The sequence below is a fragment of the Malaya genurostris genome, chromosome 3, assembly GCF_030247185.1.
Source record: "Malaya genurostris strain Urasoe2022 chromosome 3, Malgen_1.1, whole genome shotgun sequence".
Lineage (NCBI taxonomy): Eukaryota > Metazoa > Arthropoda > Insecta > Diptera > Culicidae > Malaya > Malaya genurostris.
The window spans coordinates 48,807,811-48,835,127 of record NC_080572.1 but is presented as its reverse complement, the minus strand read 5'-3'; the positions used below and the strand labels follow the sequence as shown (position 1 = coordinate 48,835,127).

General features: G+C 36.0%; 1 protein-coding gene across 4 annotated transcripts; it reads right to left on the bottom strand.

Annotated features, from left to right (window-relative positions):
- Positions 1 to 88: 88 nt before the first annotated feature.
- On the bottom strand, positions 89 to 27,294 carry LOC131436224 (uncharacterized). Of its 4 annotated transcripts, none has more exons than XM_058604844.1 (4): positions 26,896 to 27,294; positions 591 to 728; positions 360 to 492; positions 89 to 290 (listed from the first exon to the last, which is right to left on the bottom strand). In XM_058604844.1, exons 2-4 carry the CDS (start codon positions 715 to 717, stop codon positions 221 to 223), a joined length of 330 nt encoding a protein of 109 aa, XP_058460827.1. In that variant the 5' UTR covers positions 718 to 728; positions 26,896 to 27,294; the 3' UTR covers positions 89 to 220. The 4 variants fall into 4 exon arrangements, with proteins under 4 accessions (XP_058460827.1, XP_058460824.1, XP_058460826.1 ...); XM_058604841.1 differs by lacking the exon at positions 26,896 to 27,294 and adding an exon at positions 11,314 to 11,872; XM_058604843.1 differs by lacking the exon at positions 26,896 to 27,294 and adding an exon at positions 10,796 to 11,114.
- Positions 27,295 to 27,317: the final 23 nt, after the last annotated feature.

Sequence of the window (27,317 nt, the reverse complement as noted above, 5' to 3'; positions counted from 1 at the left end):
TCACAAAATAAATTCGGTTTAAAGGAAATTGAAATAAAAGGCACGTTTTATTGCATTAATAACAATGTAATTTTACCAATATACTCAGTCCCAGAAATTCATACATATATTTTAGAAGGATTTTTAATATCTAATAAAAAACACAGATATGTATTCTTCTTATTTATCTACATTCAATAGTTATTCACTACCATTTAAATATTTCCAATAATTGACAATTTTAATGTTTCTTGGAACCGACCGATGCTTCAGAGCTGTTTTTCTCCGAAGCGGCGCATGCAACAGCGAATCTGGAAGAAATTAAAAAAAAGCAGTTCAATATCCTGGCCATGTTTGATGCTGGGATTGCGCGAACTTACGGCTGTTGCATGCTGAAGTACTGCTCGTCAGCACCGTTGTTTTTCTTGAAGTTATGTGGCGAATAACGATTGTACAGTCCCCAGATGCTGTTCATAAACTTATCGCTGTACTTGACCGGTGAAAGGTCCATCACTGAAAAGATGACACAACATTGTAAATCGAACCAATTAATTGTCAATAAAATATACAAGTGTAATGTTCTAGGACATTCTTGGCCACCTCGTACTTACTTTGGTTATTGAAGAACCGTGGCATGTCTTGTTTCTCCATTGAGCACCGAGCCACCGTGAGTCCGGATTCCGGCTTTGGTTTACGCAATTTGTGAACGGCAAACGCAGCTTGTGGGAGACAGGGCATTTTGTCGAATTCTGCAAAACAGAAATATGTTATTATTGATGTTGCTTGGAACAGGTATAATTTCAGATAGTTATCTCTACTACCACTCACTATTTATAAAGGTTATTTTTTCGCAGGTATCTTTTTGGCAACACTGCTTTTGACAGATCACGCGTGAATCGTGTCTTGTGTCATTGTCAATTTTATTCAGTTTTCTATATAATTTATTTATGAATCCTCGTTTGGTCTATAATTTAATCATGAATGGGCGTTGGTAAAGTTGGAGAAAGCTCAACTTTTTATTGAAAACTTGTGTTAAGTGACGAAGGTAGAATGGATACGTCAACAAGCAAAATTGCTGCATCTAAAGTGAAAACCAGCCAGAAGCATTGAAAGTCATAATTGTATCGGACACAATATATGCCGAAATGGTTATATATCTTTTGTAGAGAAAAAAAGTGAAATGATGCTCTCCGCAAGGCAAAAAATGATAAGCCGAATTGAAAACCTTACAGTAAACAATATTTTGCTGCCGAGTCCGCATAGTCTTTGTTGCCTCATAAAATTTTAGGTCAGTGTATGCAGTTTTCTTCATTTTTAGAAAAACAATGATATACAATTCAAAACTTGCAAAAAAGTTCTATCAGAAAACTTGTATTCGGTTTTCATCGTGCTGAAATAATCAGCAGACCTGCATCACTTTAACGATATTGAATGAAAACTTAAGTTCATCATTGTCACTCTCATAGGTAAGGGAGAGTGTTCGGTTACCGGCACCCTTTTCTTTTAAACTTATAACTTTTGACTAAGTACACATTATGTGGACATATATTCATCAATGGAAAGCTAAAGTCCCTAGCTAACAACTGATTAAGAAAATAAGTTGATTCAATCGATTGAAAAAACATTTTCATCAATTTAGTAAATAATAAATTTTGGCCATTTCAAAAAAGGTGTTCGTTTACTTTCGTTAAAAATAGAAAAATATAAGTAAAAACTGCAATTATTCGAAGAAAAAACGAAATTTATTCTTTTCGGAGGCATTTTGGATAAAAGTATTCATTGTCTGATGGTGACTTCGCCTTGGCTCTCTTGGGAAATTATTTCGATGGTGGCGCCTTTGGTATTGATTAGACCGGTCTTCCACCGGCTTCGCAGGAGTGAATACGTTGCTGCAATCGAATTTATTGGTTTCTCATCCACTAAGAAACGTTTAATGGCATTAATCAGTGCATTAAAGTTCATTTTCCTTGACTTAGACGATTTGTTTGAAGTCGCCATGGCTAACAAAACCAGAAAACCAAAGTTTTTACTTATATGACGGATGTACTGAAGCCGTCAAGTTGTCCACGTGTTGTATATCACCCGAGATGCCAATTAATACAATTAATTTAGCTAGCAAAAACCAAAAAATCGCGCTGAATCTTAAAAGTCTGCAAACCTCCAAACAATCGATGTTTCCAAAGTCTGTAAAAAGTTTTTAGACGAAAAAAGGTTTACACGTTAACTAAGAAATTGATAATTTACAGACAAATTTACAGACTTGACATCTCTGCATATCATTGACAATTTTTCGCGATTTATCGAAAAAAATTGGGTACCGTTAACCGAAATCGGTAGACATTTTGAAAATGACGAAAAAAAACTTTGGTTGCAAAAATTTTGATAGCACCCGGTATTAAATTAAAATTTTGATAGCATCTGGTATTAAATCGCATCCGGTATTAAATCGAAATAGATCGATTTCACCTCATAAATATTTAATCCAATCACCCTTTCGATGGATGCTTTTCAATATATGATAGTGTAAAAAAAGTCATAAAAAACTTTTGTGTTGATTTTCACGCAATTAAAAATTGTTTTGAACGCAGTAAAAAGTACAAGCGTCTGTTTACTTTGGTATTCGGCACAAAAAGAACGTGCTGCTATTACACACACATGACATTTGTCGGAATGACGCTATCTGCTTTCTGTATTGTTGTTTAAGTCAACTAGTTTGATGAAAATGAAAGAAAAATTATAGACTTTCTTTATCCAAAATTTACATGTTTATGTTTCCTTTTATATAGATCATATAAATCATTACGTTGCGTGAACCATTTTCTTTTTAACACATTGATACCCTCGATACCATATTAAAAATATTGAAGTAAACTCATTTCAACATTTTTCAGGTTAAATAAAACATCATTATGATTAAAATCGTGGTAAATCGTAATAATTGTAGATATAGCAAGCAAATAAACAATTCATGGAAATAAAAAAAATGGGTTTATATTTAAATATCCAAGTATCTCAAGAACAGCTACTTTTAGAAGAAAGGATATCATGAACAAATCTATTGCCTTTAACATGTAGAATAATATTCTACTGTTTAAATGATTATCTTTCAACGAGAACTTAAAATTTCGAATATATCTGTAAATTGTTTTAGCTGTAACTTTTTAATTTTTCAAAAGGCACGGATATGATAGCCATCAATCTGTAGATTTTATTAAGAGCTTTAAAATAAAAATTATCAAAAAAAATCAAAAGCCTGATTTTTTTGAAATTAATTTTTTTTTCAATTTTAAATTATTGAGAAAAAAAATCAAATTTTTTTTCAGTGTATATTTTTTTAGAGTACCCTATTGATTCCCTAAAACTTCTTCCTGGACGCCATTTTTGTACGATAAACGGTTTCCGAGTTACAACGATTTGAAAAAGGCAATTTTCGTGATATGCAAAAATACATACGCCCTTTTTAAAAATCAGTCGTGAGTCGGATTGACCTCTCCATTGGTTCAAAACTTATGGTTTCCCATACTGAAGCCATGTGTAAAGTTTCATCCAAATCGGAGAAGGTCGAGTCTGATGATTTGCTAAGCATTTCTGGAATTTTCTCAGTAGTTTTGTTGTGTATTTACTTACTCAATAGAGGAAAACTTCGCATAATCCTTCGGAACATCGGAACTAATATGTGCCTGACTACCTCAAAATCGTCGTCGCTGGTACGAAAAGGGCAATCAAGCATGATGACTTTTCCCCGTTGTTTCCGAAAATTTAAAAATAAACCTAATTTATGAGTTGTTTATGGTTATCTCAAACTGTTATAAAATTAATCATAAATTGCTGATCATATTTCCAATGACATGCAGAAAGAATTGCATTTTTACGTTTAGTACAACTCAAGTTCTACCCATTTTTCCACAGAAAAAAATTTTGAAAAGGCGCTCCATAGTAAGACGTATTCACGTCAAAACTACATGAAATTCGAAACTTGCAATTAAAAACGGTTGGGCAAGATTTATCTATTTGAGTTGAGCGCTATTGTGCAGTTTGAACTCAGTTATAAGTTGCAGAAATAAAAAGTTGCATAGGCATAGATAGGCAATAGAAACAATACTCAATCAGATATAGATATAGTACTTGTATATAGTTTGCATCTTGCTGAAATAAGCAGATCTGACATCACTTTAGGAAAATATTGAATGAAAAGTTTAGATGCTTTCGTAGGCATGATGTTACCGCTTGAGAAACTTGTTTGAGCAATTTCAGCTCATGAGCTGACCAACATTAAGGGCCGAAGACAGTATCGTAAAGTGGTAGGTTTTTAGCTATTTTCCCATTTCAAATTAAATTTTCTTGGAAACGGTGCAGAATATATAAAAACCCACAATGTCTTCGAAATTTAGTTGAGAATATCCTGTGAAATTTTCAGGATGATTCATTGAGTTTAGCGGTCGTGTTGTATTTTTTCTGACTGAAGAACTGCTGAAAATTGGAACGCTCGGAGATGCATACCTCTACTTGTTCATCGAATATCTCGGCTTTGAAGGCTTGCATCATAAATCTACCGTGACAAAGTCTAGATAATTTAGTTTAGATGCGATTAGTACATAAAACCATATATGTTATCGCGATAAAAATAAAGTCTTGTATTTTTCTGTGAAACTAAGTCAGTTTCAATGCATCCGCCATTTTTTTCGCTTTGGTTTCCTGATAGCATTCTGAAAAAGGAGAGAGAACTAAAATTGGCTCGACAAGGCAGCCAAACACACAGACATTCTATCTTTGTGAAAGTTGAATATTTTTTCATTGTTCATTGGAATCCATGTAATGTCCAACCCATGCGATAGATTAATGTGATAAAACTTCTCATCAAAATAATAAAATGTATGCTGGCAACCCGGTACAGTTTGCTCATATACTGCATTGTATTTTAACTAGTTTAATATTAGAAAAACGTTATTGCAATGTCATTTTCCTGAAATATTCACGTATTCATGTTTCCTTTTATTTAGATCATTACATTGTATAATCCCTTTTTCATTCAACACATTTGATTTGTCTTTGTTTTGTAACCGACGAAATTACATCAATAGCCCAAATGTATGCAATTATATGTATGTACATGCTTGCGAACGGATATTTAAGCTTCTCTTCGCCAAGCTTGTGTTCAAGTTTTGTATGCAAGCAGTTATTTTTATAGCGTTTCTATACCAAGTTGAAGCGATAAACATTTTCTCATTATCAATCGAGTTCATCTTATATAAATTAGAAATTAATCTTACGCACTCAACATTTACCTTGGGGTAGTTTTCCATTTTTCAGGCGAAACGACATAACATGGAATTTCATCCGAGCTTGCATGACACAAGATCAGAGCATACCAATTAAAGCTTCAAATCGTTTTATGGCACTTTTTGTCTTGCTGTCTAGCAACAACCTACATCGGGCATGCTACATGTAGGACTGAAACGTTAGCTATAATTTCGCTTCTATTTATAGATTCGCGTGCTTCCAACAGCTTCGCTTTTGCATCGATTGACCAATCAGAGCGATGCTGTCCCTTTGATACATCGCTTACTACTTCAAAACCGTCGACTATGGCAGGGAAATCCGGTATGCCGGAGATTTTTTTGCAGACAAATAGGACACTGCTAGCTATTAATAAACATTTCAATGATATACAATTAAAAATACATGACTATGAACATTCAAATCAATACGTAGAAATATTTCCAATCAAATGGTGACATGATATTAATAATTTATACAAAATTGACTGAGCTGTAATTGTTCAAAACCTGACCACATTTCTACGTGTATTTTTCTTGAGTTTCTAATTTGCACCCCTATATAGAAAATAAAAATGTGTTCCACATTAAAAAACATTTTCTAGATTTTTCATGTTCATTTAAATGTGGATTTAATCAAAATAATTTGAAAATTTGTAATAATGTTTGAATATTACCTTATACATATTTCAAACCAGAGCTTAGAATTGTCACGCATTCTTAATGAAATAATGCAATCCAACAGCCTCATTTTCACTATTTTACTGTCTTATTCGTAAATTACCGACAGCAAAACAAACGAAGAGAGATTCTCTTTTCTCATTGAAACAAGGAGAGAGTATAATTGCCAACGTAACTCTTTCCTTTATGACAAGACGAAACCAAACTAACGTATTTAGGGAGCATCAGCAGAATTTTTCATTCATTTCATCGATGTATTGAAAATCTGTGACGCTTGGCTATAAAAAGTAACTAAAATATGACAAATCGGAGTAATTACATCCCAGAATCTCTTTGGAAACCAAAACTACTACAAATTCGAGCACCATAAGGCAAAAGTTTTTGTGAAACGTTTTTCTGTCATTTTCGATTCTCACCGCTTCGGTTGAATATCGACAGTGTATACTATGGGATTTTCACTGAAAACTGCAAATGACTGAAAGGGCAAATGAAAGAAAAAATACAATTTTGAAACTACTGTCCCGGTTATGTCATTAACTGGACACGGATTTCGTTCTCATAGTTTGCAAGCGATGCTGAGAGTGACAGTAATTTCTTGTCATTTTCGTCTATTTTGAATCAATGAAAATGACTTTCATTAACTCTGTTTCAAACAACATTCCGATGATTCTCTTTAGAAAACAAATGCAACTTAGTTTGAAAATCCCGTTTAAGTATTTTTGAATGCAAAAACAGGATAAGAACATTGAGATCAAAAACCGGACATGGATTTTTCAGTGCAATAATCGTTTAAATCAGCATCTAACAAAAAAAAACTTTGAATGCAAATATCCGACAAAAACTTAGCATTTTTACCCGTTTTTCGCATTCAAAATTCTCTGGGATAACCCATACGCTATTTATACAGATTTATCTTTATTATATAGATTTCTAAACCCAAATACCGAATACAGATTCAATCCAGATTCAAGTTATATATTCAAATTTGATTCGATATACTGATAATATTAGACTACAACAACAGAATATCATTCTCAACATTTGCTACTTAGCCATTGTAGACTAGCTGGCGCACCTTCTTGCGAACGTTCCTCAATGAATTCCATACAGACTTCTTGGCGACAAGTTTTGACACTTTTTTCCAATCTTTTTCGAACTGTTGAATGGTTTCGGCTGCCGAGACATGTTTACTAAGATGTGCCTTCGTTAATGCCCAAAATTCCTAAATTGGTCGAAGTTGTGGGCAATTTGATGGATTTATGTCTTTTGGGACGAAAGTGACATTTTTGGTAGTATACCATTCTACCGTTGATTTCGAGTAGTGGCCAGAAGACAACAGAATCCTTGTGGCTTCGAATCATGGGTAGAAGTCGTTTTTGTAAACATTCCTTGATGTACCTTATGATCAAAAAAGAACCGGAATTTTCATTTTAAAATTCCCGCGCTTGTCCAATCGGTAAACTTTTATTCTCTCAACGTTGGCAACACTTTTACACACATTCTGTCAAATTTTGACGCATATCGTACGATTAGTTTTTGTTTGGCGTCTATACAAAGACAAAAATCACCACACGAAAATTTTTCAACTTCTTTGTATAAACGCCAAACAAAATCTAATCGTACGATATGCGTCAAAATTTGACAGAATGTGTATAAAAGTGTTGCCATCGTTGAGAGAATAAAAGTTTACCGATTGGACAACCCAAGTAACAATTTTTGTTACGCTAGCGTGTTTGTCACTAGTTTGCAACCAGATATTTGAGTGATTGTTACTAACATCTAACCACTTGCATGACTCAAAAAGCGCAGTTTCTACTAGTTATTAAGTCGGCTAAAAATAAGTTGTCGTTACGTTGTAATGCCATACTGAAATAACTTATCTTTTCATAACTTGAAAATAACTTGTTCTCAAGTAAACTAGTTGAAACTTAGTCACCATCGACATTATAAACATTGAATAAATCCAGAATACTTTTCTATCATCAATAAAAAAGCAGAAGAGTACTTTAAATCACAAACTTGATACAAGGTACAAATTTCACAACGATCCAAAAACTGTCGAGCGGAATTCAATTTTACTTAACTGTTTTTTATGCGCCTTCAATCAAAATCTGTTTATAAAGATATACAAAATAAACAACAAAATAACCCTATGGTCAGAATGCTCAAAATTATTCCAAGTAGAGTGATTTCTCATCATTTTAAATTCATATATCATGAGAATTATAATATTATCACAATCGATGTTCAATCCCTATATTATTTTTTCGTGTTTATGACAGTGCATAGAACAAAAATGACTATTCTGCCTTTCACTATTTTCGGCAAAAAGTAGTTTTGAAACAAGTAATATCCTGGTTTTATTTATGTTTCATACACTTCTTGAGACTCCATATTGTGTTCGCCATATTCAAGCCAACAAAGGTTGTTTTGTTTGCATTTTCGTTATCATAACGTTGGGAAAACCTACCGATAACTATCTGAATCAATGAAGAAATTATATGTTTTAATCTTATAATATCTAAGTTATTACTACATCAATTCACAGTAACGATTTACATATACGCTTACGTATTTATAATGGTTTCGCAACGGAAAATAAACCTTTTTTCAACTAGTAGCTAAAAGTATAGCTGTGATTAAAGATATGTTAGAATCAAGTAACGATAACTTACAAACGATAGTTAGTTCAATGTTTACGTTATAAAGAAACACTGCTGTCACCTTGTTTTAACCAGTATAACATAAAAACATGTTCGTGCTCTTGTTGCAACACAGTTGGGTTAAGTGGTATCAAAACTAGTTACGGATTGCTACTATTGAAGTCAAATAAACTTATTTTCAACTAGTAGCTAGAAACATAGTTGTGATTAAAGATATGTTTGGATTAAGTAACGATAGCTTATAAATTATATTTAATTCAATATGACACGAAGATGTTATGATTGGAAACCTAAATAACTATTTCGTAACTAGTTATGTTATGATGAAACATTGCTGTCACCATGTTTTAACCAGTTTAACATAAAAAACATATTCGTGCTCTTGTTTCAACATAGTTTGGACTTTGTCGTATCAGAACTAGTTGCGAATTGCTATTTGGGAAGCGCGGGAATTTTAAAATGAAAATTCCGGTTCTTTTTTTATCATAGGATATATTTCGCTGTTCATTGAAGCAGTGGTGATGAAGGGTTTCGAAATCTTACCGCAGCTACAAATTGCTTGCCAGACCATAGCTTTCTTACCAAATTTTTCAACTTCAATCGATGTCCCGGACTGGTTTAACACTTGCCCTTATCGCACCGTATAATATTGTGGTCCCGGCAAGGATTTGTAATCGAGTTTCACGTAGGTTTCGTCGTCCATGATTATGCCGTTCAAATTTCCAGCAAGAATCGTATTGTACAGCTTTCGAACCCTCGGCCTGATCGATGCTTCTTGTTTCGGACTACGTTTTGGTTGTTTCTGCTTCTTATAGTTACGAAGATTCAAACGTTCTTTAGCACGAAAAACATTTGACTTCGAAGTGCCCACTTTTTTGGTCACAACCCGTACTGAAACTCCTTCTTTTGCTCGAACGCCTTCAGTATACGTTTATCCAACTGAGGGTTAGCAGGACCTTTTTTTCGACCCGTTTTCTGTTTATCCTCAAAGATGTCATCCTCACCGAACTTCCTGATTGCATTTCGCACGGCTTTTTTCACTTACTCCTTCCATTTTTGCTATCTTTCTCATGGACAGTCCGCGTTCTGTGCACCATTTGTACACAATTTTTCGACGTTGTTCTACTGAAAGTCCAAGAATTTCGAAACAAACTAATGAAAACGAATAAACAACTGCACAAGTGGTCAGAGAAGAGTGTAAACAACAGTACGCAGCCATAAAAATTGACAGATTCTGAACCGTTGGCAGCGGTTTTTGGCTGCGTCCATACTTTCTGGGACAGTCTTTAGGTCGTTCAAGATTGAAGGTACCGTTCGACAATGAAATCAACTTTTGAAGTCCAAGCGACGAGAAAAACACCCGATGAGATTACCGACATCAATTATTTTCTCATTCTGCCAACTGAATAATTTTATAAATTAATGAACAGAGAACAATCTCAAAATTTTGATAATCCAAATTTTCTACAATCTGGAAAGTTTTCAGAACGAACTAAATGATTTTTTTCAATTTATTCAAATGATTTTTTTTCAATTTATTTCAATTTATTATTTATTATTATATTCAAGCTCACATTTTAGAATCGGCTCAAGAATTATTTTAAGTTTCTATTATGAGAAATTATTTGACACGTGGATCGACGTTCCAGATAAAAGAAATTTTCTTCGTAATTAAAGTTATGATAATATCTGATAAAATGCAAAAACACGGTCCCCTTGGGTACGCCACTGGGTTTCTGGGTACGCGCCTGACAGAGAGTAATAACTAAAACTATCAACTTTTGGAATGCACTGAAAAAATAATCGAAAAATATAAGACAATAACTTGCACTATACAAATTTCAAAACCTCAATTTATCCTGATCGATAACGGGGTTGCACAGCCAGTCTCTAATACCATTTTATTCTGTGAATAAATTTTCAGTATCTTCCTTGTTCCGTCGGCAAACATAATAATTCATGTTTTATTCCATAACGTTGTATTTTATTGTTAGGCGCACATAACATGTGGAACGTATTCCAAGCACAGTTTACTAGGTTGATACCTAATACTTCGTTACTTCTGATTTGGTAAAACTTAATTTCAACTCCGCAAATCATGTTTGAAAACAAAAATACTGTACTACAAAGCAATCCTTCCAAACACCATTTTAAAAGACACGTTCAAGACTATTTAAAATGTTTTACTTCACCAACCGTTTTTCCTTCTACCACTAATGACGTTTAAGACTATTCGTTTTGTTACACTAACAAATTTATAAGCATTCATGACATCTGAATGAACGTCATCTGTAACAATTTTTTCACGGCTAAATTTGGCTTCGATCGATTACAGACATTTCAGATATGAGTCCCATAACGTATAGAGTTAGAAAATTCTTCTGCTTCAACACAGCGTAAGTTGGTTGAGAATCAGTCCCACTTCTAATTAACCATTCATTATATTTATCCATTTCATAACATTGTTGGTTTATTAGTATCGTTGCTTTTAGTTTGCCATTGTCTCTACATTTCACATTTTAAACATTTCCTTTTAATGTTTTACGAGTACATGATTATTACATCATATTGTTCCGATTCGACGACTAGTTGACAGTTGAGATTTTACTATAATTGAGTAGGAATCAGACAGTCACATTTTCACGATTTCAAGGGATCCTTGTCTCTTGTCCCATATCGTAGAATAGTAAAAAGCATTCAATTCGTTAACTCACTTCCACGTTGTAGTAACACAGAGCTAATGAGCAAATCAAATGTATTTTTTCGCGTCTGCTCCGACTGCTTCACGTGTTGTTGTCGTCGTCGTGGCACGTCAAAACAAATCTCACTTCTATATTCAATCTTCACCATTCAATGCAGAGGTGTACAAATTATCAATCTGGTCCTGCGCTCGAACAATTCAATGTGCAAAATCAACGTCACAAATATTTCCTTTTTCAAACGGTTAGCTACAAAGAAGCCTTCTTCCGTACTACAGTTCTGCTTACGGTATCACAATCTAGATCAGAAAGTTCACACAGATAACGGGGACAAGTTCCACTATTTAAAGCGATGTCTGATCACAGAATTTTAATCACAATTCAATGTCGTTTTCACATGAAATAAAACAAAAAACTACACACTGACTACAGCCGTGCTCTGCTGTTGTCTGTTTCAGTACAAACTGAAAGGCTATAGCGAGTCGTGATCAGCTTTTATGAGTCCATCCTTATCAAATGTGAGGATTCAGAAGCACCAGAACACGACCATTCAATTTTACCGGGGTCTACGTGACTAGTGTTCTGTTGTTCGTTTCGACTCATGTGCGAATCAGACCGATCGCGGCGATAGTTTTCCATGCGAACGGTGATCTTCGTTCGCGGGAAATGGCGGACACTAAGACAGACTTGGAATTGCATCATACAAGCTGAATGTTCCCCATTGACGAAGGCTTATCAAATACTCTAAGAGGGTCTCCATGAATGATGCAACAGGAATATATTGTTAGTGTTTAATTGCAATTCTTTTTATTGAATTATATCTAATTACCAAAATCAAAATAACATTTATGAATTAACGCTACGGATTGAACGCTACGTAAGTTGTGAATGTTTTTCAAATGGTACTTCAGTTATGTACTTGTATTGGATGCTATATTATCAGTTCAAGTGTCCGTTAGGTTAAGAGAAAGTACCATACATGACTTTCTATATCAGTTTGTTTGCCCATGGAATTATTAGCTGTTTTCTCACAGTTGCAACAACTAGTTGTTTAAATTTTTTTTGCGATGATATTTACATTAGGTCAGACGCACGACTAGAGATCTTGTTTCTTTTTTTCCAATCAACTTTTATTCGTCAAGGTAATGTGCCAATGTTTTTCGTCGAAGCCTTTTATTTGTGTATATAACAAAATAACGGTACCCACATTCATCTCAGTTCCACCAGTGATCTTAATTTTCTTATATTATATTTACACCATACCTTAGAGTGAGATCGGTTATCTCTGTTCGATGAAATGGCTCAAAGAGTAAAATGAAAATTGGTGCAATTGCTTCGAATTGTTATATCGCTATAACTGAAGTATCGTAAATTTGTCAAACTAGTATTTGCATGAAAAATGCCTTACTCTTTACTAGCCGCGTAGCCCTTTTGAATACGTCTTACTTGACTATGGAGCGCCTTTTAAAAATTCGCCCTGTGGGAAAATGGGTAGAGCTTAATAGTGAATATCTCGCGACAACATAATTCTTTCTTCATGCCATCAGAATTTTTGATTAAAATTTTGAACAGTGTGAGATAGCCTAAATATCTCAAAAAAAATTTTTTTCGCACTAAGATGCGGTTTTGAAGAGGTCTCAGTCCCGATATTCAACTGGAAAATGAGTACAAAAAGAAAACCATCCACGAAATTTTTTTCTTGTGCTGGTCGTCGTGGCGAGAACCTTCCACCAACAGCAGCAAAAGCCGACCTGCGTGCTGTAAAGCGTTATTTGGATTGGATTCTGGAACTTAATTCTGTAACTGAATTCAGAACCTAGATTCAGGTCCACCTGAGTTCCTAACTCAATTTAAAGTTTTGAATCTAGTTTCAGAAATTAGTTCCACAAAACAGGCTCTAAAGTTAAAACGAAGACTCTGGAACTGAATCCAAAAATTGTGGAACTAGATTTTTGGAACTGGTTTCTAGACTAGATGTTGAAACTGAATTTTGTTCCTTAATTGAGGATCGGAATTCGAATCCAGATAACTGATTCAGGGATTCAACTTCAGAATTCAAGGAACAAGAAGAATTAAATTCGGAACCAGAATGATGAGGTTGGTAATCGACTGGACAATGCGCAATTCAGGCCCCAATGTGGTTCTTAGCCTCTTGTCCAGTAACTCCTATCCCTACCTCCCCGCGGTGCCGGCTGGGGTACGAGCAACCATAGGAAAGATCGGGTAACCAACCCCGGTGGGACCTTGGTCGTATGCTGACAAGGAAGGGGGAGCTTTCCTTCTCTTTACAGAGAGCGAGCCTACCCGAGCGTCTGTTCCCCATGTTGGGGCGGCTCGAAACAGCGTCTGTTCTCCATGTTAGGAGCGGCTGATTACCGTCCTTGTGTCAGTGTGGGACTCTAAACAGTGCTGACACGATGGCCCTCCGGCGAGACAAGAGGTTGGTGCAGGCCTAACAAGCCGCCCGGAAAACATATGTTACGAACGATCAAGAAGGAAATACGACTCGGATACGGCAAAGACCTACGCAACGAACAAAGGATTACGTTTGGAAGCTTGGCACATGGAACTGCAAATCGCTTGGCTTCCCAGGATACGACCGAATGCTGCATGATGAGCTTCAAACCCGCGGCTTCGATGTCGTAGCACTGCAGGAACTTTGTTGGACGGGACAGAAGGTGTGGAAAAGTGGGCATCGAGCGGCTACCTTCTACCAGAGCTGTGGCACAACCAACGTTCTAGGAACGGGATTCGTACACGGAGAACCCTTCGATCATAAAATTACGATATCGCAGTTTTTGATTTTTGCGATAGTTGATTTAACTAATTTCTTTTTGATTCAACCAAAATGGTTTTTGATTTGCATATATTCAAGTACTTGAAAAATATGTTGTTTTGAATGCTGTCAAATGCCGGAGACAGTTGAAAGCAAAACAATAATCGCAATGCAAAATCAACAACTTTTTTAGTTGAAATCTGTTCGTGTCGCTTCAAAATGTCAATGAAAACAACATCGATGATTAAAGCGTTTGGTAAAATTGTGTCCATTCAATTTGAGAAATTTATGGTTCCATAACAAGTGTTTATCTAACAGCGGTGTTGTGATAAAGTTAACCTTGTTTAAGATGAAAAAGATTTGGTGACAAATTAGAAAATGTTAATGAATGATCATCTCGTAATCTTTCAGGTATGCGCAAAAATTTTATACTTCAAATTCGATCATTATTTACTTCCAGCAGACTGTTTTACTCCCAGCTGTTTGATACCGATGATGATTAGCAATAAAACGCTTTTCGACATGAATTTAATTTATAAAAGTAACAGGAGCGAAGGGTTTCAAACACAAAGAACGCGCTGCGATTGAATGGCGCGTTTGAATTGCCGTCGCACAATTCCAATTCCCAGCGGTTGATGCACCCAAGCCCATATAAATTGACCAAAATCAGTGCATAGGTAAATTTAATAATTTCGCTAATTTACTCGCCCCTCTGGGCACTTTTGCTGATTAAAAACGTTTTTCTACATGAATCATTTCCGATCGAATCAGAAGTATTTTTTTTAGAATTTAGATCTTTATTGATCTCGACTTGACATGATCATGATCAAACAAAATCACTTAGAGATCAGATCAGTTCTGATTTCGTAATGATAATTTATTCCTTGGTTAAGATCACTTGAAATCAGCAGTGATCGGTGGTTTACCCAATTATTACATGTCAATATAAAATACTGTTTATATTTTAACAACGATATTTATTTCATGAATCCCAACATACCGAACTTATTTCAAATAGATCATGACGTATATCAGTAAGTATATTTTGATTATTTTCGCTAATGAATAACATTGTTCGAGTTGATTCAACTATTTGCAATGTCTAAAATAAATAAAACCGATTTATTTTTCAACTAACAGAATTTTGTTTCAATAACAACACCAGTTCTTTCAACTAAAATATTTGTTAAAATTGAAAGGTATGTGTCCTCACTAATTGACAGCATTTTTTTTTCAAACAGTTGAATTAGTTGTTTCAACCATCGTTTCTGCTAATCGAAAAACAAAAATGACAGTTTAGTTAAAACAACAATCGATTAGTTGTACCAAATTTTAACCAATCGAATTCAGAAAATCAACTAATATTCTGGTTGAAATGGGATCGCGGGTGGTTCCGTGTAGTGTTGGGCAAGATGCGCCAGCGCGTGATTGGGTGGCAGCCAATCAGTGATAGAATGTGCGTATTGAAGATCAAGGGCCGTTTCTTCAATTACAGCATCATCAACGTGCACTGCCCACATGAGACGAGACCCGATGACGAGAATGAAGCATTCTACGCGCAGCTGGAACGAACCTACGACAGCTGTCCACGGCGGGATGTAAAACTCGTCATCGGCGACATGAATGCTCAGGTAGGCCGGGAGGCAATGTACAGGCCCGTGATCGGGCTGGAGAGCCTGCACGCGGTAACAAACGATAACGGTCAACGATGCGTAAACTTTGCAGCCTCCCAAAGAATGGTAGTTCGAAGCACCTTCCTCCCCCGCAAAGATATCCACAAAGTCACCTGGAGATCACCTGATCAACATACGGACAATCAAATCGACCACGTTCTCATCGACGGGCGATTCTTCTCCGACGTCATCAATGTCCGCACTTACCGCAGTGCCAACATTGATTCTGACCACTACCTTGTCGCGGTTTGTATGCGCTCAAAACTATCGACGGTACACAATACTCGTCGCACAGGAACGCCGGGACTCAATCTCAAGCAGCTACGTAGCATTCGTACTGCAGAGGAATACGCGCAACAACTGGAGTTAGTGCTACCAACGGAAGAGCAGCTTGGCGCGGCGACTCTTGAAGACGGCTGGAGGAACATAAGGTGAGCCGTGAGTAGCACTGCTACAACCGTTCTAGGTACGAGGTTATCGAATCGAGGAAATGACTGGTTTGACGGCGAATGTCAGCAGTTGGTCGAAGAGAAGAATGCAGCAAGGGCGAGGATGCTGCAACACCGCACGAGGGCGAACGAGGAACGATACAGACAGGCACGGAACAGACAGAACACTGTTTTCCGGAGGAAAAAGCGCCACCAGGAAGACCAAGATCGCGAAGCGATGGAACAGCTATACCGCGCAAATGACACACGGAAGTTCTATGAAAAGGTGAACCGCTCACGTAAAGGCTACACGCCACAGGCCGAAACCGTGGTAACCTTCTCACGAACGAACGTGAGGTGATCGACAGGTGGAAGCAGTACTATGACGAGCATCTGAATGGCGAAGCACAAGATACAGAGAACGGTACAGGAATCAATCTGGGTGCACGCTCAGCCGACGACAGATTCCCAGCCCCAGCCCCCTCTGTCGGAGATAATTGAGGAGATCGGCAAGCTGAGGAACAACAAAGCCGCGGGCAATGAGAAGTTGCCAGGCGAGCTGCTCAAACATGGAGGAGAGGCACTGGCTAGAGTGCAGCACTGGATGATTTCTAGGATTTGGGAGGAGGAGATTCTACCGCAGGAATGGATGGATGGAGTGTTATGTCCCGTCTACAAAAAGGGCGATAAGCTAGACTGTTGCAATTACCGCGCAATCACATTGCTGAACGCCGCCTACAAGGTACTCTCCCAAATCCTTTGCCGTCGTCTATCACCAATAGTCGTGAATACAACGTACCCACTCATCACCTATTCATTGACTTCAAAGCGGCATACGACACAATCGATCGAGAACAGCTATGGCAGATCATGCACGAATACGGTTTCCCGGATAAACTGAGGCGATTGGTCAAAGCAACGATAAATAGAGTGATGTGCTACGTCCGAGTATCTGGGACGCTCTCGAGTCCCTTCGAATCTCGGAAAGGGCTACGTCAAGGTGATGAACTTTCTTGTATATTGTTCAATATTGCCCTGGAAGGTGTGATTCGAAGAGCGAGGATCGACACGAGTGGCACGATCTTCCGAAAGTCCGTACAACTTTTTGGCTTCGCTGACGATATTGATATTGTGACACGTAACCTTGAGAAGATGACGGAAACCTACATCGGACTGAAAGCTGAAGCTAGGCGTATCGGACTGGCCATAAATGCGTCGAAAACAAAATATATGAGAGGAAGAGGCTCTAGAGAAGAAACACTACGCCTCCCACCACGAATATTGATAGACGGTGACGATATCGAGGTGGTTGACGAGTTCGTGTATTTGGGCTTACTGGTGACCGCCGATAATGACACCAGCAGAGAAATTCATAGACGTATTTTGGCAGGGAATCGTGCGTACTTTGGACTCAGAAAAACCCTCCGATCGAGAAAAGTACGCCACCGCACGAAATTGACCATCTACAAAACGCTAATTAGACCGGTTGTTCTCTATGGCCACGAGACCTGGACTATGTTGGCAGAGGACCAACGCGCCCTCAGTGTTTTCGAAAGAAAGGTACTGAGGACCATCTATGGCGGAGTGCAGATGGAAGACGGAACGTGGAGACGGCGTATGAATCACGAATTGCAACAGCTGCTAGGAGAACCACCTATCGTACGGACTGCTAAAATCGGACGTCTACGATGGGCTGGGCATGTCATAAGAATGTCGGACGACAGCCCAGTGAAAATGGTTTTTGAATCTAATCCGACTGGTACAAGAAGAAGAGGAGCGCAGCGAGCAAGGTGGATCGATCTAGTGGAGGGTGATCTCAGAAGCATCCGTGCCTTGAGTGGCTGGCGACGAGCAGCCATGGACCGAGCTATGTAGAGACGTATGCTTGATACAGCAAAGGACACCCCTGGCCTATAGCTGTTAGGTAAGGTAAGTATGATGAGTTCAGTTCCAGAATTCTAGAACTAAATTCATGAACTGATTTCTTTATCTGGATTCCGAACGAGATTTCACAAATCGGTTCTTTTTGAAAAAATATTCCCAACGTGCGAAGTGTTCCTTCACTGAGTTTGTAAATCTACAAAGCAAAACAACTACAGCGTTGTTTGTTATATTGTTTTACTCTCATTTGGTCTGAGTTATTTGTGTAGTAGAATATGTTTACCATTTAGCATACATTCACCGTTACCTTTCTGGAAGGGAAAGAGTATAAGTTGTAAAATGCACACAATCAATCAACTAATACGAACGATTATTGATATTCGGTAGAGTGAAAAAACATGACAGATTTACTCGTATTTCCGTCCTCCAGTGATGACTCTGACTTCACCAACCGGCCTTTTCTGTCATAATTTTGAATGCTTATAACTCAGTCATTTGTTGATGGATTAATATAATTTAACAACCGATCGATTTGGAAACATTTAACTTAAACACGTATTGAAACGTTGTTTTAGTATGTCAATAGTTATTTAAAAATCGGTTTGAATTGATCTACACTATTGAAAAATCTATTTGAATTGACCTATGTTTTAAGAGACAACCACAACATGCCATTATGATGTCATCCTCTTGATTTCTCTAACGTGGCCGACTTGTGCCCGAAACTCGACACGAACCCGAACCCGAAGGGTATTGGTCGGGTTCGGGTACAGAAAGGTGTCGGTTTTTTCATTTTCAACTGCCGAATTTTTCATTTTCAACTGGTACGGGTCAGGTTCGACTTAAAAACTTTGGTCGGGTTTCGGGTTCCGGAACTTTTTTCGGGGTCGGGTCGAGTTTTTATCGGGTACTCGGGTTTCGAAGAATAATTTTTCTCTGGTTCGGGTCAGGTAAGAGTGAAAGTTTTAAATTTTAGATCGGGTGCGGGTCGGGTTCGGGTTTGAAAAAATGCTTACCCGACCATCCCTACTGCACACCTCGCATTCCATTCAGTATCAGATCTGCTTCGGTCGGTATAGATAGGCTTTGTGTCATGTTAGTCCCGGGATTAACAAAGAAAAAGTCGATTCCGTGAAAACTAATCTCTATCTAGAGCGATACACTGGATTCATCGGTTCAACATTTTGATGCCCTTTGAAAGAAAAGATTAGTCAAGGCCTTCAAAAAAGGCTCCCGTTTCTGCAATGACCTCAGCATTCGATTTCTTTCCCTGGAGAAACCTTTTCAGGTTTGGAAATAGATAATAGTCGCTGGGGGCCTGGTCTGAAGAATACGGGAGATGGTGGATCAATCCGTACCGCGAATCATTCAACAGGGCACAAAACTCGTCTTTTCCCAAAGCTTGATGAAAATTTGAACTCGTCTGTCACGATTAGCTGCTATTTAAATATTAGTGGATAGAGGCCTATTCTGAACAAAAATATACAACTGTGTCTTTTCTGTGAGCGGGTTTGGACTTTTCATTCAATGTAGTAAGCAGCTTACGAAGTTCTTGAATGGAATGCTAAGCATCCCGTTTTTGAAGTAATTATCCACATGTCAAAGTTCACCCAACGCAGTCGAACGAACTTCTAAGCTACTTCTAGAATACATTATTCAGCTTCTATGTAGCGAGAAAGTTTATACGGAACCTTCAAGTTTATAAAACTAAGAGAACAGCAACGAGAAAGTTCACGCGGTGTTTTGAAGATTAACTTATTTTATTTCTCGATGAACATTAGATTAGCTTCTAAGTGCAAATGGTAGATTCTCGTTATCGTATATGAATCTGCAATGAAGAAATTATCGAAAAGTGCAGAAATATTTAGTATTAATTGAAAGAGAAAGTAAACAATTATAGAATTTCAACTCCCGGCATGAAAACTGTTCACCATGACCTTTTCATACTTGATAAATGAACTCATAGTAGCTTTTAGAAAAAAAACTTAGTTTGTCGAGATCCGTTTATTCTTCTCCGAACAAATTGAGAAAATATTTTTATTAGTATACGAAGATAGAATAAGAGAACAAAATATAAAATTATTTTGGCTTCAAAAGAAAACTTCTCGTAACAAAAGAAATAAACATTTGCAATCCCTCACACCTTTACCATGCTCTGTGCGTATTTCACATCGGATGCCGATGCAAATAGGTTAATACTATTTTCTAATCCCCAACGGCTGATAACACTATGACCCTAACAGTGCACTAAGTACTATTATAGTATTTTCCCAGCTGCGAGTCTAGCACGCGAGGAACTATCACTACTACATTATAATCAGCACTTGGATGTTGGCCAATGTTGTTGACATTTGAATGGGATTCTCATTCGCCATGCTTGACAGAATCATCAAAAAATATAAGTCAAAAGAACCATTGACTATGTGTTTTACAAATTAACCTTATACAGGAATGGATAGAAATTCGTTTAGTTATTCATGATAATTTTTTTTAGTACAGTGAGATAACCACAAATACATCAAAAATCAAATATTCTAAAATGTTCGATATCATAGAGTATCAACGAGAAAAACTCATGACGCGCGTTTGTCTCTTCTCGAGCTCGGAGCTTAATTTTGATGTAGTGAGCGATATTTCGTTCTCGCGTTACTTACTGGGAAGGTATGAAATGTTAAAATTGAACACGGTTCAAATATCCTATCCCAAGTAACATTTTTAATATTATTAAATACTTGTAGCTGTCCTACTGAAAACCTCTATAAGAGCATGTTCCTGCAAAGTGGACCATTCTTCATAAGGTTTATAAATCAAAATGAAGAATCAGCATAAACCTGCTTTAAAACTCCAAATTCAAGAAAATTTTGAAACCAGCTTTACGATCAACATTAAATTTCTTTGGATGGAATGAATTCCGCTATGAATAAACTGTCGTTTTGATGATATTTTTCTTGACTATGTGTGTCATGTCTACTTTGAATGCAATCAGTAAGAATATATATTTTAATTACGAGTTTGAGACCTTTTCCGAACGTAAAAACTTCATGCGCTTTTATTTTTATCGTGAATATAAAAATAAAGAATTATAACTAATCGCCTTGAAATAAATGCGGTTTTTGCGAAAGTCTCCATGATTTATGAAAATTATTTTTTGTGATTCATCGTCATTTTTGTATAAAACTATTCTGTGGCGATAAAACTTGTGCATACGATCTGAAAATGAAACATGAAAGTCCAACATATTTCCTCGTTTTTGCATTTCGAAGTTTATTTGATGTCAATAAATGCTACGGTATAGAACATCATAATGGCGGCCATGAAATTTCTTTTAATGCTAATTAAACTTAACCTAAGCAATATTAAGAGTGTTTGCATGGTTTTATTCTAGTGCAAATTGTTTTATTTTTATTTTATTTTTAGTGTAGGTAAAGGGTTTTATAGAAGCTTTGAAAACTATGATATTACTGGTTAAAAGAGACACTTATTATAGTTGTCATAAAACAGGTAGTGATTGAAAAATCAATTACAAAACTCCAATAAATTATAATCAAAACCATAAGGCATTCGAATTGTTACTTGGGTAGCATGCGCAGTTGACTGCTAATGCACTGATTAGTCGAAGACGATACGTAGAAATAAGACACACTGATAACATACGATATTTGAATATCACAATAGTTTGAAAAAGGAATATTGCTGATTCAGTCCATAACAGCAAACCTTAGTTCAGAATCGAACGCAGGACAACTAATTGGTGGACCCAATAAAGATGGCCTCTTCACTACCGTGGAATGATTACCAAACAATCATCTAGGATCCGCGTGTTGCCTTCCACTGATAACCCGGTTGGGGCAAGAAACCTGAAAAATAAGTCTTATCAACATTAAAAGTGAAAAGACACTACAATAAAAACCACTCTAGTACTGACACGATGCACATCTCAGTGAGAAAAGTGAGATGTGGAATGCATTGAAAAGTTAGAAATCTTATTATTGTTTATTAACGTACCAAACTCCAAATCTATATGTTGCGTTTTAACATGAATCCAGTAATAAATTTGAAGCCTGCTCAGAAAGGACAGAGTATAGAATATTCTTAAGAATTTCTTAAGACTTTTCCAGAAACCTATAATTACGATTAAGGCAGTTTACATACAATCTAATATAGTCACAACAATTTGAATTTAATAAAACATATTCATCTTATTTTTTTAAATATCATGTTTGGTATTTCGTCATTTATTATTAAACCTGCTCAAGAATATTATTTAAACCAAACGATTATCTGCTATAGATTATAAAATAAGCTGTTATTTTTATACATTCTGTTGATTATTTAAAAAAATATTTCGAGTTTGTTTGTATCAGTACATCATTTCTGTTCAAATTTAGCTATTGGTTGAACAAATGGACGCAGTTGGAGTCAGAACTAAATCTTAAAAGTGTCAATTATTGTAAACGACATCAGTTTCAAAAGTCGGCAGCACTTGTTAACTGTCTGTAAAAAAAATCGCGTAGCCCGGGTTTGCAGTTCAATGCATACGGCAGGCAGTTGTCGTATGCTCGAGTCCCGACCAGGAAGGAGTGTCAGTAGAATCGTAGTATTGGCCATGAATCGTAGTATTGGCCATGAATCATTTTCTGTACGCTATGAATCGGCTGCGAAGTGTGTTGAAACAGAAAGGACAAATTTCACAAATTGAATGTAACGCCATGACTTTGCTTTGCTTTGCTGTAAAAAAAACTTCGGATATTTTAGAATGACTCAGACAGAACAGCTGTCGTCAATCTCCTTACATTTACTATGATTTCAACGAAGAAGAGATATACAAACGTTTGAATACGTCACCTAGTAAATTGGCAAGTAAAGTAAAACATCAATAACAATTTTGAGATGTTCGAAGAGTTCATGGTTCCGAGTGATGAGAAATTCAATGAGCTTATGCTATTCACTAACACGGTGGCGAGAATATTGTGCTCCAGCAAGCGATGTGTAGCCAACAACATCTCGGGCAATATGTGGGCAATCAAAGTGCTCAAAATATGTTAAACAAACAATCGTGAGGTTTAGGCCGAGTAAAATCAGAATTTCTTTAATTTTGTTACGATGATGGTTGCCAAATTATGTTTGCCCACCGGAGCCATCGTTTAATGAAAAGAAATTTCCACTATGAAACGACGTTAAGAGTGTTGTAATATTATTCCGACACATTACGAATTTGGGATGAACAATTAAATGAGTTTCTTTATATCTCATTGCAACGTCTACGAGAGAATTCAATGACGAAATTTACTAATTGTAATTTTATATCAACAATCGGAATCACTAATACATTAATTTAATTTCCGCATACTTATTAATATTGATGGTGTTTACTCCATACTGCAAACCGCGCTAACGAAATCTATACTGTAACTTTTAAGCGTAAATTTTGCCAAGAAAACAAAACTCAGACAAAAACTTCAGCTTGAAACAATCGAAAAACTTTCACTTACACACGTAAGCAAAACATTCTGCCGTTTCGGGATTCGGTTCAGAACTTTCTATTTTATTTTATTTTTTCAAACGGAGTGAAATCAAGGCTACCATATTTTGATAACCTACGCTAAATTTCAGTATGATAACAGCTATCAGAAAAAGTTAGCTTCGGTTTTGGTTCAGTAACATTCACATTTCAATACTGGCTTACAAGTTTAGTATGATGCAACCGATCTGAAGGTTTGGCTGAACGTAAGTTGATATTAGTGTTTGATATAATTCTAAAATGCATAACAGTTCGATTAAATTGTTTTGCTCGTCTATTAGCTTTTGTACGAAAATGGCATAACCTCACAAAAATGAACATCGTTTGACAGCTATCAGTGGGTTGTTTACATTTTCATTCAGTATCATTCCATTCTGTTCCATATTTTCTTGTATCATGCCATTGTATTCCTTGTCATTCCAGTGAAAATAAACCACCGGCAGCTGTCGAAGATGAATTTTATCAATCGTCAATTCATTTGTGTCGTCATCGTGCAAAACCTAATTATGTTCTACACGAACGTGTCATAACCTCACGAAAAGGCAGGATGAACATCGTTTGATAGTTATCAGTAATATAGTTTCATGCTTGTTTCGGTTTAAAAGCAAACACGTCCTTCTTTGTTCACGGAAAACCCTCCAATCAAAAAATTACAATCTCGCAATTTTTTATTTTTGCAGTTGTTGTTTTAACTAATAATTAGTTGATTCAACCAATTTGCTATTCGATTTGTACATATTGAAGCTGTTTAAAAATATGTTGTTTTTAATGCTGTCTAATGTCAAAAACAGCACAAAGCAAAACGAATATCGCATAAAAAGATCAACTATTACTTTAGTTGAAATTCAAACGCGTTTCTTAAACATTTTCATGCAAACGAAATTCGCTTATTATACGTTTGTAAAACTCGTGAAGAGTAACTTTTGAATGATAGTAAATTGATGTTTATCATAACACTAGTTGTCAGAATATTAATGTGATGATAAATTATCTACATCTTTGCTGCTCTGGTGTTACAAGAAGAAACGTTTGGTATAAAAGTGCTATGCACAGAATTGATGCCGTTAGAGATATTACAATTAACAAAACGTGTTTAACCAAAACTAGAACCCAGTGAATTGTATGCGTTTGAATTTTGGTCTTAAAATCAACTTGATTCTCCATCGTGAAATGCGTGTTATTGAATGAGCATCATGTTATCTTCAAGTCATGTACAAAAATTGTATGAACAAAGTGATTAAATTGAAAATGTTTAATATTCATTCCTATAATCTGTTGAAACTGTAAGTTGCAAAGGCTCAAAAAATAAAAATCAGTGCATTCGGTTCGACTTTTTGTTCATAAGTAATATAGTGGTCACAATTAGAAAGACTCGTTGACACCAGCACTACACGGAGAACCCTTCGATCATAAAATTGCGATATCGCAGTTTTTGATTTTTGCGATAGTTGATTTAACTAATTTATTTTTGATTCAACCAAAATGGTTTTTGATTTGCATATATTCAAGTAGTTGAAAAATATGTTGTTTTGAATGCTGTCAAATGCCGGAGACAGTTGAAAGCAAAACAATAATCGCAATGCAAAATCAACAACTTTTTTAGTTGAAATCTGTTCGCGTCACTTCAGAATGTCAATGAAAACAACATTGATGGTTAAAGCGTTTTGTGAAATTGGTGTCCATTCGATTTGAGAAATTATTGATTCCATAAAAAGTGTTTATCTAACAGCGGTGTTGTGATAAAGTTAACCTCGTTTAAAATGAAAAAGATTTGGTGACAAATTAGAAAATGTTAATAATGGATCATCTCGTAATCTTTCAGGTATGCGAAAAAATTTTATGCTTCAAATTCGATCATTATTTACTTCCAGCAGACTGTTTTACTACCAGCTGTTTGTTACCGATGATGATGTTCATGCATTAGCAATAAAACGCTTTTTGACATGAATTTAATTTATAAAAGTAACAGGAGCGAAGGGTTTCAAACGCAAAAAACGCGCTGCGATTGAATGGCGCGTTTGAATTGCTGTCGCAAAATTCCAATTCCCAGCGGTTGATGCACTTAAGCTCATATAAATTGACTAAAATTATCAGTGCATAACTTTAGTTCAACCGTTTGAAGGCATCATTTTGGTAAATTTAATAATTTCGCTAATTTACTCGCCCCTCCGGGCACTTTTGCTGATTAAAAACGTTTTTCTACATCAATCATTTCCGATCGAATCAGAAGTATTTTTTTAGAACTTAGATTACTGATCTCAAAATAAACAAACAAATAAAACCGATTTATTTTTCAACTAACAGAATTTTGTTTCAATAACAACACCAGTTATTTCAACTAAAATATTTGTTGAAATTGAAAGATATGTGTCCTCATTAATTGACAGCATTTTTTTTTTAAACAGTTGAATTAGTTGTTTCAACCATCGTTTCTGCTAATCGAAAAACAAAAATGACAGTTTAGTTGAAACAACAATCGATTAGTTGTACCAAATTTTAACCAATCGAATTCAGAAAATCAACTAATATTCTGGTTGAAATGGGATCGCGGGTGGTTCCGTGTACTAAAAGACAGTATATTATTTATATTAAATATTACATATTTTCTATATATCTTAACATACCGAATTTCCACTTGAAAACTCAGAACGTATATCAATAAGGAATATTTTATTGTCATTCAAAATCAATCATTTTACTTAACTTGAAAAAAACTAATCGTAATATCTAAAACAACTAAAACCGATTCGTTTTTCAACTCACATAACTGTTAAATCAAAAACAAGGTCGGTTGTTGTAACTAAAATCTTTATTGAAATTGAAAAGTGTGTGTCTTGACTAACTGACAGCATATTTTTTTCAACCAAAAATTGTTATTTCAACCATCGTTTCTGTTGATCGAAAAACAAAAATGACAGTTTAGAAAAAAGTACAATCGATTAGTTGTACCAAATTTTAACCAATCAAATTCAGAAAAACAACTAATATTTTAATTGTTTCACGATCGCGAGGGGTTCCCAGATAAAACAAAGCTTTTCCCGCGAAAAAAAATTCTAAGACCAGATCCAAGTAGCAAATGTAACTTATCGAAATTTCAAGGTGTTATACAATTGTTTTAGAATTGTTACTTATGTAAGATATGTTAAGAAAGATTTTTCCTCTCCCATATACAGTCAAACAAACCGATTTCGGTTATTCTTTTAAGAATCGAAGAAAAATATTTTGAAGAATACAGTATTATATATGATAGTATGATTGATATGAGAAAGGTATCACTAGCAGTTTATGGAAGTTCTACAAAAATTTTCACATTGTTACCTGCTGCTGCTGCTTACTTGAAGTAGCCGTTTTGTTTTTAGCTGTCTAGTTTTGTAATTTTGTGACCATCGGTGCTTGTTTTCTTTGTGTAGGTTGGATAGATTTCATTTTTTGTTTTCCAATGTGATTTTTGCTCTATTGTACTTTACAAATAGTCTGATTCAATCTTAGTTATGTTTTCCTCTTCCGCAGTCGCATCCGAAAAAACGCGCGACAAAAGATGGCCGCAATACAATCTCACTCGATAAAACCAAAGAGTACCTCGCGCTGTTTCGCGTGGAAATCGTTGTGCTAACTCCGAAAATTTCCGGAATGCCTCGTATACAATCAACAATTTTACTTTATTTGCAAAACGTTTGCAAAGTCCTCACAAAATCAAAATCGAACCTCCCAAAATTTTCATCGGGCGATCACTCGGCCCT